Here is a 17,457-nt window from a genome sequence, read left to right as displayed (position 1 = left end):
AGCAGACCACGTCCCTGCACCGCTCGGGACTGACAAACAGCCCCCCAGCCGGAGAGGCTGGCATCCGTCGTCACTATTATCCAAGACGGAGGCTCTAAGTCCACTCCTTGCAGAAGATGGTCTGGAATTAGCCACCATGTGAGACTGGAATGGGCCGGCTCCAGCAATGGCAACTCCAGGTCGTAGTTCTCGGTCCTGGGATCCCAACGAGAAAGAAGCGCTCTTTGCAAAGGTCGCATATGCGCAAAAGCCCACGGTACCATCTCCAGAGTAGATACCATATGACCAATGACCTGTAAATAATCCCAGGCCGTAGGTAACGGGAGATCCAGCAGGTTCCGCACATGCGACATCAGATTGATCATCCGTTGATGTGGCAGAAAAACCTTGCCCACCAAAGTATCAAATCGGGCACCCAAGAACTCCAACTGTTGGATCGGTTCTAGCCGGCTCTTCGCGAAGTTGACTACCCAACCTAACGACTGCAGTTACTGTACTACCAGCTGAACCGCCCGTTTGCACAATGCTTCCGACTTTGCCCGGATGAGCCAATCGTCGAGATAGGGATGGACCAGTATTCCTTGACGGCGTAGGAAAGCTGCTATGACCACGAAAACCTTGGTGAACACTCTTGGAGCAGTCGCCAATCCGAACGGAAGGGCACAAAACTGGTAATGGTTCCCTAACACCTTGAACCTCAGGAATCTCTGATGACGCTCCCGGATTCCAATGTGAAGATACGCCTCGGTTAGATCCAAAGAAGCCAAAAATTCTCCCTTGTGGACAGCCGCAATAACAGACCGTAGCGTCTCCATGCAAAAACGAGGAACGCGCAAAGCCTTGTTTACGCGCTTTAAATCCAAGATCGGCCTGAACGTGCCTTCCTTCTTTGGAACCACGAAGTATATGGAATACCGGCCAGTCTTGCGCTCGGCCGGTGGAACCAGAAATACTGCCCCCCGTTTCCACAATCGGTCCAAGGTTTGGGCGATAACCCGCTGCTTTTCTGGAGAACCGCATGGCGATGTCATAAAAAGATCCCAGAGGGGACGAGCAAAATCCAACTTGTAATCGTGCCTGATCACATCGAGGACCCATTGATCTGAAGTTATCTTGACCCATTCCTCCCAAAACCGGGACAACCGTCCCTGATGAACGGAAGAGAGGAATGGGTCTGCGCGCCTTCATTGCGAAATCTTGTTGGGGGCAAAACCTATTTTCAGTGCTAGAGGATAATACATCATCTTGAGGGCAGGTCCTAGCTACAGGATTGCTTCCTTCCTCATCAAGCTGATGCTCTCTTTCCAGATATAATGTATGAATCTGAGCTCCCAGTCTGCCAGTCCCAATATTCCTGAGAGTGCAGTCCCAGCTGATCCTGAATCCTGCAGTCTTAGGTGCAGCATCAGCTCCTGCTGTCAGTGTTGGGCGAATGAGGCAAAGGGCAGCAGTCAGAGGGGGCTCTCTCTCACATCCTCTCTTCCTTACCCTCTCCCTGATCCTTCCCAGCCTCCCTCCCTCCTGTGCCTCCTCACCCTGCTCTGTCCCCAGAATCCCTCCCTTTTCCCTCCTCCCCCCTCCTCCTTTCTTTTCCCCTGCTTCCCCTCCCACTGCTCCCCAGTCTCTCTGAAAGGCTGCAGAGTTACCCATTTTGGTTTGTATGAACTGAACTAGACTTGGCTTTATTAATCAGCCAATTGAAAACAACCCACGCCCTAGGACTACATTTCCCACAATTCCCAAAAAACACTGAGGAAAGACAGTGTAAGACTACATTTCCCAGCGTCCATCCCAACTAGATGGGCCATAGGGTTTTTTTCTACCATCAACTTTGTGTTTCTAAAAGTTCCTTATGCAGCGGCTTCAGTTCCCACTTTCTCTTCCTTGGTGATGTCACTTCCTGCTGGAAGGAGGCGGTGCTTCCTGTACAGAACGTGGTGCTGAGTCCGAAAGCTGAAAAGCCTGACCGTGCGGGGAGGGCGCCGGGGCTGGAAATCCTGCTCTGGAGAAGGGGCGGGAGAATGGCTGCAGGGCTTTCTGCTCAGCAGGTAGGAGGGGGCAGGGGATGCAGCCTGGGACTGTTCCCATCCCCCCAGCCTCTCACTGAATCCATTCTTTGGGCTCCTTATTCTCTGCATCCGCTCAGGCTCTTCTTCCTGCTTCTCTCCTCATACAGCAGCAGCAGCTCCTCCTGCTTAAGGAGCCTCTCAGTTTCTGCTTCCTGTGACTTCTTTACCTTCCCCCTCTGCCTCCTCCTCTCACCTTTGCCTTTTTACACTGAGAGTTTGATGCTCCCAAGGGCTTGTCTGGGTAACTTTTTAGTTGCCTTTACAAAACTAGAGATATACATTTCTCCCCCTACTCTCCTGCAAAACTTTGTTTGGGTTGCTCATAACTCATTATTTGTAGAAAAATTTAGCTGGTGGAGGTGCTCTGGGTAGGATAAATTTTAGCTGGAGAGACTTGATATTCAGTGCTACCTGGGTAAAGTTAATCCGATTGGAGAAATCCCTGTCCTGTAGTAACCCAGATAACTCTTCCTGGGTGTAGTTTGTACTTTATTTTGTTTTTTTGTAGGCCAGAAAGGAGAAAAGTGCATGGGGGTAATAACTTGCTGCTGCAGCGGTTACTACCCTTAACCTGTAAGCCTTTATACTTTATTTATTTAATACTTTTTATATACTGACTTTTCATGCAAGCATATCAAATCGGTTTACAGCAGTTAGCAATTAATCATTTAAAATTATTTGCATTTCCAAAGAAGAAAGAAGTAAATACATTATTTCCTAGCGTGTAGCAGATGGACTTAGGACCAGTGGGTATAGTGCACTCCTGATAGCAGTTGGAGACTGATCAGATTTCAATCTGACGTCAGCCCTTAGCACATATTCCCCTGCAGTAAGTGCAGCTCTCCAGTATTTTCCGTCTCCATAGCAGTTAGGGACTGTCTGCACGCTCTCACAGCTTGAGAACCAAATTCAGAGAAGAAAACTAAATTTACAGGAGGATCCTACCTGAACACGAGCCCCGCTCTCCTGCGGTGATACCCTCAGGTCCCTCCCCCAGTTGAGATTCCCGAGGTGATTTCCGTGGTCCCTTGGAGGTGAGCCTCGGTCCAGTGGCCGAATCGCGGCATGGTCCTAGCCCCCGATCTTCGGGCGCGGCTGAGAGGCAGCGGGTGCACCTTCGAACGCAGCGGTGAAGGTATTTGCCCTCTCCCCCCCCGCAGACGGAGACGAAACCAGGAAGCGCCGAAGACAAGGTAAGGAAGAAATCTTCTGCTTGATTCCGGTCTCCAAGGATCGAGGAGGAGCACAGGTCACCAGCCGGGACCTGTACCACCGGGTTGATCCGCCCTATAACAGGGCCAGGCCCCGGCTATTCCAAGGGTCTACCCACTTGGAGACCATCCGAAGGAGTCGCCATATTGCCCGCGTGCTCACCATCGCCATCTTGGGCCTCTTCGCCACGCCGTTCGACCGAGCGCACAAAACCGAGCTAGATGCACAAAGCACATGTGCACATAGGTTTACACGCACTAATCCTTGTGCGCATAAGTTGCACACACAAGGGCCGGGCGCACAAGAATATGCGCACCCTGTACGCATACCGAGCTGTGCGCATATCTACCCAGACGCACAGCTACGCGCATATCTCACACGCTCATCTTAGGCACACCGGAGCGCATAAGAATTTACGCGCCGACAGCCATGGCACCCCCAGAAACCCCATTACCGCACCTGCCGGAGGATAAGACAAAGAGAAACCAGTGACCCGTCCCCAGGTTCTCCAGGGCAGAAGTTCACAGCGCTTCAACCCTTACAGGAGCAATTATTAAGCTCCCCGTCCCACAGGCAGGAACCAGTCCTTTCGGAACAAGCACAACAAGAGGAAAACCAGCTCAGGTACAGGCCCCAGCCGCACCCCACAATGAGATTCGGCTGACCCGTCCAAGGAAAGAAGCCATAGGGGGCAGACTAACCCTAAACCTAAACCGAAGTGATTGGTAACATTGTTACCAGAACCTCGGTATATAAAAAATGTTATTTAAATAAATTAAATAAATAAATATTCTACCGCAGATGGGTCGAGATAATTTCGGACAAGTGGGTCCTAGCCATCATTCGGGGGGGGGTACTACCTGGATTTTCTACGAACCCCCCCCCCCGGACAAGTTCATGGAGTCTCCCTGCCACGACCTCTTCAAGAGGGTGGCAGTGGAAGCTACATTGTCCAGACTAATGGCCCTCGAGGCCATAACCCCAGTACCTCCCCAAGAAATAAATACTGGACATGATTCCATTTATTTTATCGTTCCCAAGAAAGAGGGAACATTCAGACCCATACTGGACCTCAAGTCGGTCAACCGCCACCTGAGGATTCCCCGCTTCCGCATGGAAACCCTACAATCTGTGATAAGGGCGATATAACCGGGGGAGTTTCTCACATCCCTGGATCTTTTGGAGGCCTACCTACACATCCCAATTCATCAGGAACACCAGCGCTATCTACGTGTCAAAATCCTGGACCGTCACTACCAGTTCTGGGCACTACCCTTCGGGTTAGCCACAGCACCCCGGACATTCACCAAGATCATAGTGGTGGTGGCGGCAGCACTGAGGAAGGAAGGAATCCTTGTACACCCTTACCTAGACGATTGGCTGATCAGGGCGAAATCCCCAGAGGAAAGCCGCCAAGCAACCAACAGAGTCAAAACTCTACTGGAGAGCCTAGGATGGGTGATCAACACAAATAAAAGCTGTCTGCAACCCTCACAGGTCTCTAGAATACACAGGGATCCGGTTCGACACCAAAGAAGACAAGGTCAACCGGACTCCCACAAGGAGATCAAAACTGTGGAATCTGTTACAAATCCTGCTGAGCGAACCTCGTCCCACAGCATGGGATTACCTGCAAGTCCTCGGTCTGATGGCATCCACTCTGGAAGTAGTGACATGGGCGCGAGCTCACATGAGACCCCTGCAGCGCTCACTTCTATCACGATGGAATCCACAGTCTCAGAACTACACCGTACATCTATCACTCCCTGGCACAGTCCGGACCCAGCTACAGTGGCGGCTACAGGTCAGCCACCTGAGCTGGGGAACAAGACTATCGTCCCTAACCTGGACCCTGCTCACCACAGACGCCAGCCTACGAGGATGGGGGGCACATGCCAGGAGTTAACCGCCCAAGTGCAGTGGAATGCAGAAGAGTCTGGATGGAACATCAACCGCCTAGAAGCGAGGGCAGTCAGACTAGCCTGCCTACAATTCGAGCACAGACTCCGAGATAAAGCAGTCAGAGTAATGTCAGACAATGCCACAACAGTGGCCTACATCAACCGGCAGGGGGGAACCAGAAGCCAGCAGGTGTCTCTGGAAATAGACCTCCTAATGGCGTGGGCGGAAGTAAACTTCCAGGCGATCTCAGCCGTCCACATCGCCGGGAAAGACAACATCACGGCAGACTACCTCAGCAGGGAAAGTCTAGACCCAGGAGAATGGAGGCTGTAGTCCGCAGCCTTCCAAATGATAGTGAAACGGTGGGGGACACCGGACATGGACCTTCTGGCAAACAGATCCAACGCCCAAGTACCCAGAGTCTTCAGCCGCAGGCGGGAACTGCAGTCCCAAGGGATCGATGCCCTGGTACAGACCTGGCCACTGGGGACCCTATTATATGCCTTCCCACCGTAGCCCCTATTAGGCACATTCATTCACAAGATACAGCTACATGGGGGACTAGTTCTTCTTTTGGTGTCCGGATTGGCCAAGAAGACCGTGGTACGCAGACATGAGAAGACTGCTGGCAGGGAAACCTCCCCCCCCTCCCACCTCTGCCTCCACACAGGGAACTGCTAAACAAGGTCCGATCCTCCACGAGGACCCAGCTCAATTCTCTCTTTTGGTCTGACCATTGAGAGGGCTCGCCTGAGAGAGAGCGGATACTCGGGGGCTGTAATCGACACCCTCCTCCAAGCACGCAAGTTCTCCACATCGTTAACGTATATAAGGATTTGGAGAGTATTTGAAGCCTGGTGCGAAGAACACGACATCAAGCCACACTCATTTAAAGTTCCCGTGACCCTGGAATTCTTACAGAACGGACTACAGAAGGGACTGTCCCTCTATTCCATCAAGGTACAGGTGGCCGCATTGTCCTGCTACGGCTCCAGGAGCGAGAGCGACAGCATAGCTTCTCACCCGGATGTGTCATGCTTCCTGAAAGGAGTCAAACACATTCGCCCACCACAGAGGGCCGGTCCCTCTGTGGAATCTCAATCTCGTTTTGGATTTCCTAGCGGGAACCGCCTTCAGACCCCTCCGAGGCCTGTCCGTCCGCCTGTTAACCTTAAAGACGGCGTTTTTCCTGGCAGTTTGTTCTGCCCGCCGCATCTCGGAGCTACAAGCACTGTCCTGCCGTGAGCCGTTCCTTAGGCTCACCCCGGGATCCATCCAGCTACGCACGGTCCCTTTGTTCCTTCCCAAAGTGGTCTCACACTTCCATCTTAACCGGACCATCTAGCTACCATCGGCGGATGACTTGAAGAGCTCGAAAGAAGCCCGTAGTCTATGCCACCTCAACATCGGCAGACTCCTATCCAGGTATCTGGAAATGTCGGAATCCACACGAAAAACGGACCACCTTTTCGTCCTTCACAGTGGAAAGAGACAAGGGGAAGCGGCCTCGCGGGCAACCATAGCCCGCTGGATCAAGGAAGTTATCAAGGCGGCCTACGTAGAAGCAGGCAAGACACTGCATCTACAGGTGAAGGCCCATTCTACCAGAGCCCAGGCAGTATCCTAGGCAGAAACTAGAATGCTGTCACCCGCCGAGATCTGCAGGGTGGCGACATGGTCCTCCATCCATACCTTCTCCAGATTCTACCGTCTGGATGTTCAGGCTCGGGAGTACATGGCATTTGCAAGAGCAGTACTAAGTGGGTCACGGGCAGCCTTCCACCCAGTTCGAGAGTAGCTTTTATACATCCCATTGGTCCTGAATCCATCTGCTACACGCTAGGAAATGGAGAAGTTACTTACCTGATAATTTCGTTTTCCTTAGTGTAGACAGATAGACTCCGCATCCCACCCTTGGCTGCCGTTACACATGGTCTTTCAAATGATTCAGGGGTAAGCCACGTTTTCATTTACCTAGGGCATCCATCCTGCCGGGTGTCGACACTTTCCGGTTCAGTACACTGGCGGTCTCCAGCTATAGTCAATTCAACCAGTTCAAGTTAATCAAGTTATTCAAGTTATAATGTTTAACCAAGTTATGAAGTTATCCAAGTTAATCAAATTAGTCAGTCACACATATATCCACAATGCTTTTCGAGGAGAATACTGAAGAGCTGCACTTCCTGCAGGGGTATATGTACTAGGGGCTGACGTCAGATTGAAATCTGATCCGTCTCCAACTGCTATCAGGAGTACACTATACCCATTGGTCCTGAGTCCATCTGTCTACACTAAGGAAAACGAAAATATCAGGTAAGTAATTTCTTCATTGGATAAGTTCTTGGAGGGAAAAGTTCATTACCTGCTATTAATTAAGTTGACTTAGAAAATAGCCACTGCTATTACTAGCAACAGTAATATGGAAAAGACTTAGTTTTTGGGTACTTGCCAGGTTCTTGTGGCCTGGATTGGCCACTGTTGGAAACAGGATGCTGGGCTTGATGGACCCTTGTTCTGACCCAGTATGGCATGTTCTTATGAGCAGTTTGTACAGTTTGGCTTTTCCAGAGAATACTTGTAGGCTGATGTTTCCTGTTCTCTGTAAGACGCACGTCAGTCATTTCAATAGTTGTCTGTAAACCGAAGTGCTTAGTGATTTTGTCTCTAGAACCTCGGTATATAAAAAATGTTAAATAAATAAATGATGTTGGGACAGGGCTATGTGTTCTTGATGTCAGCTTTTACTCTGTCTCCACCTGCTGGTAGAGATGCATAACCCATTTGTGTGGATTGACCTGCCTGAATGTAGAAGAAAGGAAATTATCAGGTAAGTATTAATTTCTCCTTTCCTTTGCCCTGCAGAGAAGGAAACCAAACAGCTGTTTGAGATTTGGGGCACGATCCCTATGTGCCCATGGTTTGCAACACCCCTGAATACAGAATTTGTACATCACAATGGGAGATATGTCACTGCCCAGGACACCAAACTCTTCCTGCCCTGTTAGGATTTAGCACAGTGAGTCCTCCTGATGGAATAGAACCAGATGTTCCTGATGTTCTGGATAATGCTCTTATAGCTTCCTTTTTATTATAATGTGATTTATCCACACAATGACATTTCATATTCTGTGTCTCTGGTATTAGAGAATGGTTTCCAGTTTGATTTGAAAACCCTGGGGTCTATGGAGGAAACTGATTCTAGGGACAACAAATCTGGCATTTCCTGCGGAAGAGGGGTCCTGGTATCCTCTTTTCCATGATAAAATGTTAGGAGAATAAATCCAGCTGAGATCTAATGCACCCTGAGCCCCTCCACGTGTCTGAGTGTTTCTGATTTGTGTTTCAGGTGCAGGTGACGTTGGAGGATATTGCTGTCTCTTTCTCCCAGGAGGAGTGGGGGTATTTAGATGAAGGGCAGAAGGAGCTTTACAGGGAGGTGATGAAGGAGAATTATGAGACCCTCATCTCCCTAGGTAAAAATTGCATTATCTGCATGTTTAGCGGTCTCTAGGACTGATTTACTGAAGGTCGTTTGTGACTTTTCTCCTGACTCCAGCTCCAGCATTGCTCTGTCTCTGAGCTGGCACCTGAGATTGGTTGTTTGTCTCTCTCACGTGAGACCGGCCCCTTGTGAATCAGTCTAGGAATTTATCTCAGATGTCTTACATGAGGCACCTGCTGGGGAGCATCCACAAAGTTTCTCAAGAGACTTAACTGAGCCCTCAGCAGCAGGCCCAGGACTACTGATCCCACCTGCCCGGATACAGAACTGAATGGGCCAAATTTTAAAAGCGTTACTGGCAGTAAAAGATGAATACGTGGCTGCATGTGAGCGACATGAATTTCAAAAGCTGCTAATTACTTGCTTGTGCTAAAAAAGGGGCGGGGCCAGCAGTTCAGTGTGTAAATCCGGCAGCCGCTGCTCGTGGCGCACTGTTAGCTGCGTATATTTCCTGCTACTCCTGATGAGGTGTAAGTCTGCAGAAATCACTTTTTTAGGACTAACACTATAGGGTGAGGGGTCTCGCTCAACTGGGGGAGTGCAGGATGAAGAACTGGAAGCGTCTGGATGACCCCGAGAGAGACTGGGCAAGCTGGTAGGCTAATGGGTAAAACTGGGACTGGCTTTAACCTGAGTATGTTTTAAAATCCTCTTCCCTGCACGCGTTAAAGCAGACAAATTCTTAAGGAAGAAATGTGCTTTACATCTGCTCGAGTACACATGCTAGGCCTATTTTACATCATACCCACGTACTTGTGCACGAGATTTAAAACTCTAGCGTATCTTTGCTCACTGGCTCCCACGTGCACCTACAGTCGCTTACATTCTTGTTTTACAATTAGCTGAACATGAACAGCAGTAACAAGAGGCCTGAGCTTGCTTCATGACTGTCATTACCCCATGCACTGATACAATAGGGAGGTTTCAGCTTGTCTGCATACTTCTAGCTGTCTCAGGGCCATTTTTCCCTTCTCTCCTACCTACGGATCCATTCTCCTTCCTCTTCCTGACACTAACCCTACCCAATCTCATTCCCCACTTCTGTCCATTGAGAACATCAGTTGCCTGTCAGCCTCCCATATTCTTCATATCCTCGGCCATTCTGTCTTCTGCCTTGTCCATTGCTTTACAAAGTTTTCTTCCTCTCATTAAGCCATCACCTTTCACGCTAAGAGAATCTTCCTGTCTTTACTGTCATCACACCGGCCCTTCTCTGGATAACTTTTAGACATCTCTGCAGCCTTCGACACTATCAACCATTCCATACTACTCGACAGGCTAGCTGACATTGGCATCTCTGGGACCCCACTTTGCTGGTTTAATTCATATATAAGGGATAGACAATACAAGGTAAAAATTGAAAACCATGAATCTGAGCCAATTGACATCACAAGGGGCGTACCACAGGGCTCTTCCTTATCTTCCACACTGTTCAACATATACCTCCTCCCCCTCTGTCAGCTACTCTCAAATCTTGGCCTCCCGCACTTCGTCTATGCCGACGATGTGCAAGTGCTCATCCCCATCACCGACTCCATCTCCAACGCCCTAAAAAGATGGGACTGTGCCCTCTCTTCCATCAATTGTATACTCACCCAACTCAATCTAGCCCTTAATCCCAACAAGACTGAACTCATGATCATCTCACCGCAACCCATCAACCAAGCACCCATACCCTCCACCAACTCCCCCCCTTCTCTTCCAGTCCTTTCGCAATTTGTAAGAGACCTAGGTGTCACACTTGACCCACAATTCAACCTACAGAAATTTATCTCCTCAACCATCAAAGACTGTTACTTCAAATTACACACCCTCAAAAAACTCAAACCTATTCTGCACCACAGTGACTTCAGAACAGCCCTACAAGCTCTCATTTTATCTAAAATAGACTATGCAAACGCTCTACTCTTAGGCCTCCCAAAGAACAGCCTTGCCCCCCTGCAGCTACTTCAAAATGCTGCGGCAAGAATATTGACAGGCACCCACAGGAAAGAACACATTTCACCTATACTCAAACAACTCCACTGGCTCCCCATCAGAGCCAGAATTCAATTCAAAACCCTCATACTTATTCACAAAACCATCCACAATCCAGACATGCTCTGGTTCTCAGAACATTTACATATACGCTCCTCTTCCAGACCTACCAGAGCACCCTACACAGCAAACATTCTCCCAAACTCTACCATCTAACAACCACCAAACAACGTGCGCTATCCCTAGCTGGACCCTCCCTATGGAATTCTATGCCCACTCACCTTCGCCTTGAGACCTGCACAAAGAAATTCAGACAGAACCTCAAGACCTGGTTGTTCGCCTGATCCTACTCATAAACACAATCCTTTTCATGAGCCTGACCCTACTCCTATTCCCCCAATCCTACTCATGAGCCCTCTATTCCCACCTCACCTTCTTTCCCTTACTCTTCCCCTTCCCCTCCCTTCACCCTTACTAGATCCCCTACCAATTTCCTCTCTCCTTATACTCTCCTCCAAGTACTCTCTGTACTTTATCAATTCTTGTACATTATCTATATTCGTATTAACTATAATTACCTTGTACGCTATTTATAATTGTATTTAACTATGTTTTATGTTAACATATTTGTACAGCCTACCCGTCTTCTCCCTCCCACCTTAATCCCACCCTCTCCTCCCCACTCCTTCCCTGCTCTCCCCCTCCCCAGTTTATCATATCAAGTTCATTGTAAAGCCCTGTTGGCTAATTATTGTTCTATGGAAACCGATGTGATGTTTTCTTAACGAATGTCGGTATACAAAAACCTTCAAATAAATAAATAAATAAACTCAGTCCTGTCCCTCCATGGTAACTCTCTTCCTTCCCCTCCAAGCTTATCCTACCCCCACTCTCTTCCCTCTTCTCTCCCTCTCAGGTTTTATCTACGGAGTATCTGCTCTGTTTTCAGCAAGCTGCTTACATTCCTGACCTCTTATCTCTCATTCTCTCCATCTCTTGCTTCTGTGTTTATCCCGCTGTTATTTTTATATTCTATTACAGTTTTCATCTCCAACACTTCCATGAGGTAATTCCAGGCATCCACCACATTTTCTATGAACAAAAAATATCTCCCCCCTTGGAACTTTATATCATGACCTTTGCTCTACAAATTATTTTCCATTCAAAAGAAGTTTACTTCTTGAGCATTATTACCTTTCAGGTATGTAAGTGTCTCTATCATATTTCCCCCTTTCTCCTCTCCTCTAGGTTATACATATTTAGGAGCTCATCTCATAAGGCTTTTGGTGCAAACCCCATTGTTAGATGTTTTTCATGGTCACCAGTGGTTGGTCAGAAATGTGCAGCTCTATCACTGTGCGACACTGCCAGAGCAGTGATTATAGGATCCAAAACCCAGATCCACTTGCATGGTCACTAATGCATGATGAATGTCTTCTTCTATCAACAGCAAGTGATGAGGTCACACAGCACATAAAGGAGGAGAATCGAGAAGAACATCCTATGGGAGAAGGACTGATCCCAAGAGAATCAGGAAATGTCTTTGAAAATGTTTCACAGGGGACTGAGAGGAGAAACACAAGGATTAGTCAGCAGGAGTCAGAGAAGCAGAGAGACCCTGCAGGAGGCTCACAGGATGGAGTCACTGCATGTGAGATGGAGGTCAAAGTCATCCCTGAGCACCAGAGACACGTGAGCACAGAGAACCCCTTCCAGAGCAATAACAGTGATCAAAAGACTTCTGACCTTCACCAGAGGGAGGGGAAAGGGAAGAAATCCTTTCTGTGTGACTCCTGTGGTAAAAGCTTTGGTAAGGAATCGCATTTACTATTGCACCAGAAATCCCACCCACTCCAAACACTATTTCTTTGTAACAAATGTGGCAAAACCTTCAGGCAGAAGAAAAATCTAAAAGTGCACCTAAACATACATAAACCAGAGCACCCCTTACCCTGCAGTAAAAGGAGGAAAAGTTTAATCAGTAAGTATAAACTTAAATTACAACGCACAATCCACACCGGAGCACGACCATTCTCATGCAGTAAAGGTGGAAAATATTTTTTAAGAAACAAAAACTTCACCCCTCGCCAGCAACTCCACACTCAAAACAAACCGTTTACCTGCATGGCGTGTGGGAAAACCTTTACTCAAAAGAGTATGCTAATGTTGCACCACCGCATCCATACAGGTGAAAGACCATTCTCATGTAGTGAATGTAATAAAAGCTTCCCTGTGAAGAGTGCCCTCACAAAACACATGAGAATTCACACAGGGGAGCGACCATTCTCATGTACTGAATGTAATAAAAGATTCACTGTGAAGAGTGACCTCACAAAACACATGAGAATTCACACAGGGGAGCGACCATTCTCATGTAGTGAATGTAATAAAAGATTCACTGTGAAGAGTGCCCTCATAGAACACATGAGAATTCACACAGGGGAGCGACCATTCTCATGTACTGAATGTAATAAAAGATTCACTGTGAAGAGTGGCCTCACAAAACACATGAGAATTCACACAGGGGAGCGACCATTCTCATGTACTGTATGTAATAAAAGATTCACTGTGAAGAGTGCCCTCACAGAACACATGAGAATCCACACAGGTGAGCGACTATTCTCCTGTAGTGAATGTAATAAAAGCTTCCCTGTGAAGAGTAAACTAAAAAATCACGTAAGAATCCACACAGGGGAGCGACCATTCACCTGTACTGAATGTGGAAAATGTTTCATTAACAAATCGCACCTCTCCCTACACCAGAAAATCCACACTGGTGAAAGACCATTCTCATGTAGTGAATGTAATAAAAGATTCGCTAGGAAACGTGCCCTCACAAAACACATGACAATTCACATAGGGGAGCAACCATTCTCATGTAGTGAATGTAATAAAAGATTCGCTAGGAAACGTGCCCTCACAAAACACATGACAATTCACATAGGGGAGCAACCATTCTCATGTAGTGAATGTAATAAAAGATTCACTGTGAAGCGAGACCTCACAATTCACATGAGAATCCACCCAAGGGAGGAACCATTCTCATGTAGTGAATGTAATAAAAGATTCACGGTGAAGGGCAGCCTCACAAGTCACATGAGAAGCCACACCGGTGAGGGACTATTCTCATGTAGTGAATGTAATAAAAGCTTCCCTGTGAAGAGTGCCCTCACAAGTCACATGAGAATCCACACAGGGGAGCGACCATTCTCATGTACTGAATGTAATAAAAGATTCACTTTTAAGGGTGACCTCACAAAACACATGAGAGTTCACACAGGGGAGCGACCATTCTCATGTACTGAATGTGATAAAAGATTCAGTGTGAAGAGTAATCTCACAAGTCACATGAGAATCCACACAGGTGAGCAACCATTCTCATGTACTGAATGTAATAAAAGATTCACTTTGAAGAGTGCCCTCACAGGTCACATGAGAATCCACACAGGGGAGCAACCATTCTCATGTACTGAATGTAATAAAAGATTCAGTGAGAAGAATACCCTCAAACATCACATGAGAATCCACAAGGGAGAGAAATGACTGCAGAAAAATACCAAATGGCCCATCCACTCTTCCCAGCAAGCTCTCACACTTATTTTCCCATACTTATCTGTTTCACCGATTGCCAAATTCAGGGCCCTTGTTGGTAACTGCTTGATTCCAATTTCCTGCCACCCCCTTTGCCATTGATGCAGAGAGTAATGTTGGAATTGCATCAGTACCGTTAATTCAGAGAGTAATGTTGGAGTTGCAAACTATGTAATATATGTCCGGCGACGCTATCAGGCCTTCCCCCCTTCCCTCCCAGTTTAAGGAGCGAAGTGGGAGAGAATTCCCTATCCCCCTACCTACACTTCTTCCCTCTACCTGTCTCCTCTCCCCCCCACCCCTAAACCTAATCTACCTTTCCCTAAATTTTATTTTATTACTTCCTGCTCTTCCAGGGCACAGGAGAGGCCATTGTCTTGTACTGAGTGTGAGTAAAGCTTCATTAGTAACTATATACTAATCTCCCACCAGAAAATCCATACAGGAGAGAGATCATTCTCATGTACTGAATGTGGAAAATGTAAAATAGGGAGTCTGAGCTCTCACGACATGAGAAAGTCCACACTGGAGTCCTGAGTGGAGGAAAATCTTGCACAGTTTACATTAATCTTGCACAGGAAAGTTTAAACAGATGAGACCTTTTTCATATAATGAGTGTAATAAAACATTCTCACAGAAGACACATGAAAATCCACGCAGGGGAGACATGAGATCATCCTCAATAAATCCTGGCATACAAATGAGGTTCATTCTGATAAAGCTCTGCACAAACAAACTCATATGGAGACCCTGCCCCGAGAGAGACCATTCTCATGCAATAAATGTAGAAGATGCTTCATTAGGAACGCTCACCTCTCTCCACGCCAGAAAATGCACACAGGTGACACGTGATGACATTTAAAAAATGATGCAATCAAAGACCAAGAAACTGTGCCAGAAGGATACTGTTTGAATTATACTGAGTGCCAGGTGTCTGTTGCATCGAGACGCTCCCTGTGCATAGAACTCCCCATGGACTCCAGCAGGAAATTCCCTTTCACACAATGCGAGTGCTAAGGGGGCATTAGTAGTGAATTGGGGAGACTAATATCAGACTCAGCCAGGGCCACTTTCACCCAGCAGTCTCCTCCATCTCTCCTGCCCCATTAATCTGATGCGGCTGATGGGAGGGTAGTCGCATGCTGCCTCCTTGCTCTGGCCATGCTGACCAATGCACGCACATCTCTACCTTCTTCCAGCCCTCGCAGGACCATGCAAGAGCAGCATGAGGCTACTGCCAACTTCTGACCATGCAGGCTGGTGCCAGTGTGGTGTTAAGGGCTTTGTGCTATTGGAAGAGCTGGTACCAGAGTATTAAATACCTTACGTGAACCTTCAGCCTTATACCCTTTTCTCCCAAAATAATTTCAGGTTCATAGACCCCTGAGATAATTACATTCATCATTCATGAAACCCAGCACCACCATCTCAGTACAATCCTGTAGCAATGGGTACTTTTAAATATGAAACTTTACTTTATAAATATAAACATAATACAAATATGTGTCAGAAATCATGTCAGCATCTGATGAAGGGCTCAGCTGAGATTTTTTTAATTTTTTTTGGATGGGGGTTAGACAAAGGTTGCCAACTTTTCCACAGACCAGGGTTACGCACTTGGGTACTGGGTGCTTCTCCTTATTTGCATGTATTTACATATATTTGTCCTCAGCCCCTGAATCTGCCTCCTCTTTCACTCTTCTGTCTGTTCCTTGTGCCACCACTGTCATCCCTTTGCTCTGTTTTCTCTCTCTTCCTTATCTGTCCTCTCAGCCCTTCTCTCTCCCTCTTCTGTCCCCTCTGTTTCTTATCCTCCAGGCCCTGCTCCCTCCTCTGTGTTTCTCTCCCTCTCCCCTCCATTCCTTGTCACTGCTCTATTTCCCCCTTGTTATGGGATTATTTTGCTTGAATCTCACTCTTGATGAACTCAGAGCTGCAAACAGAGAGAATGAACAGAGGCGTGTAGAGAACCACTTCTGGGCCAGGCCAATTCAGAACCACTTAACCCAACTTACAAATATGCAGGGATGTAGAGGATTGTGCCTGACACCTAATACCCCCGCATGATTGCTTTCTGGTGGCAGAAAGATACGGTGACCTTTGACACAATCCACTTTCAAGGTGTCTCTTACCATGAGGCTGTCCAGTAACACAGCAAAGTAATAGATAAAAGGACTGACCCAAGCAAGCAAGAGAAGACCGATGGACTGAGGCGCTGCCAGCCTGCACTTCTCTGCACTGGACTGTTTACCTAAGAGATTTGTCAGGCCATATCAATATTATTCCTATTATATAATGTATATTCATTAACGCTACAACCAAATTCATTAACGCTACAACCAAAGAATGCTTCTTCAAGCTACAGGTCCTGAAGAAGCTAAGACCGCTCTTACACTTCCAGGATTTCCGTTCAGTGCTTCAAGCCATACTGTTTTCAAAGATCGACTATTGTAACGCTCTACTACTCGGTCTCCCCGCCTCTTCTACCAAACCTCTACAGATGCTGCAAAATGCAGCGGCTAGGATCCTTATAAACACACGGCGCAAGGACCACATCACACCTATCCTAAAAATCCTACACTGGCTTCCCATCCAATATAGAATACTTTTCAAAGCTCTCACCATCATCCACAAATCCGTCTACCAGCAATCCACTCTCCAACTCGCCTTCCCTCTCGAACTACATTCTTCCGCAAGGCCGATCAGAACTGCCTACAAAGGTTCGCTCAAGGCCCCCCCCCCCCCAACAAATCCTCGGTCCACAACTCTATTCACAAGCGAGCACTTTCGACAGCAGGTCCGCTCCATTGGAATTCACTTCCTCAAGACTTACGCCAGGAACAATGCCATCTAACCTTCAGAAAGAAGCTGAAAACCTGGCAGTTCGCACAAGCCTACCGCTGAAGGAACCTCTTTCAACCAACACTGACTCTCACCCTTCGACCTATCCCTAATCCCTCCCCATCTCCCTCTCCCCCCCCCCCCCCCCCTACTCACCTCCCCTCCTCTCCTCCTCCCTCTGGACATACCATGTTAATCGCCTAGGACAAATCTCTGTTTTATGTATCACTAATATATTGTTTTTTTGTTGATTATGTTGATCACTCTCCAGTTGTTATAGTTTAAAATCTGTCTTCCTTCTCCCATGTTTTTACGCTCCCTGTTTAATGTAACTTTACCTTCTACCTAGATGTTAATTGGTTT

At 47.4% G+C, this 17,457-nt stretch overlaps 1 protein-coding gene across 5 annotated transcripts in view; it reads left to right on the top strand.

The window, feature by feature from the left end:
* LOC115083733 (oocyte zinc finger protein XlCOF6-like) overlaps positions 1 to 14,300 on the top strand; it is a 177,930-nt gene extending 163,630 nt beyond the window's left edge. For 2 of the 5 annotated variants that reach the window (XM_029587724.1, XM_029587723.1), the window contains exons 2-3: positions 8,530 to 8,656; positions 12,113 to 14,300. In XM_029587724.1, the coding sequence (XP_029443584.1) occupies positions 8,623 to 8,656; positions 12,113 to 14,205 (2,127 nt within the window). In that variant the 5' untranslated portion in view covers positions 8,530 to 8,622 and the 3' untranslated portion in view covers positions 14,206 to 14,300. Of the gene's footprint in view, positions 1 to 1,788; positions 2,049 to 8,529; positions 8,657 to 11,703; positions 11,864 to 12,112 lie in introns of those variants that run through there. The other 3 variants (XM_029587725.1, XM_029587722.1, XM_029587726.1) reach the window with 3 other exon arrangements.
* The last annotated feature ends 3,157 nt before the right edge of the window (positions 14,301 to 17,457 follow it).

The sequence above is a fragment of the Rhinatrema bivittatum genome, chromosome 2 (genome assembly GCF_901001135.1).
Source record: "Rhinatrema bivittatum chromosome 2, aRhiBiv1.1, whole genome shotgun sequence".
NCBI classification, from domain to species: domain Eukaryota; kingdom Metazoa; phylum Chordata; class Amphibia; order Gymnophiona; family Rhinatrematidae; genus Rhinatrema; species Rhinatrema bivittatum.
Note: the sequence above shows the minus strand (reverse complement) of the source record. Positions and strands in the feature narration are given on the sequence as shown.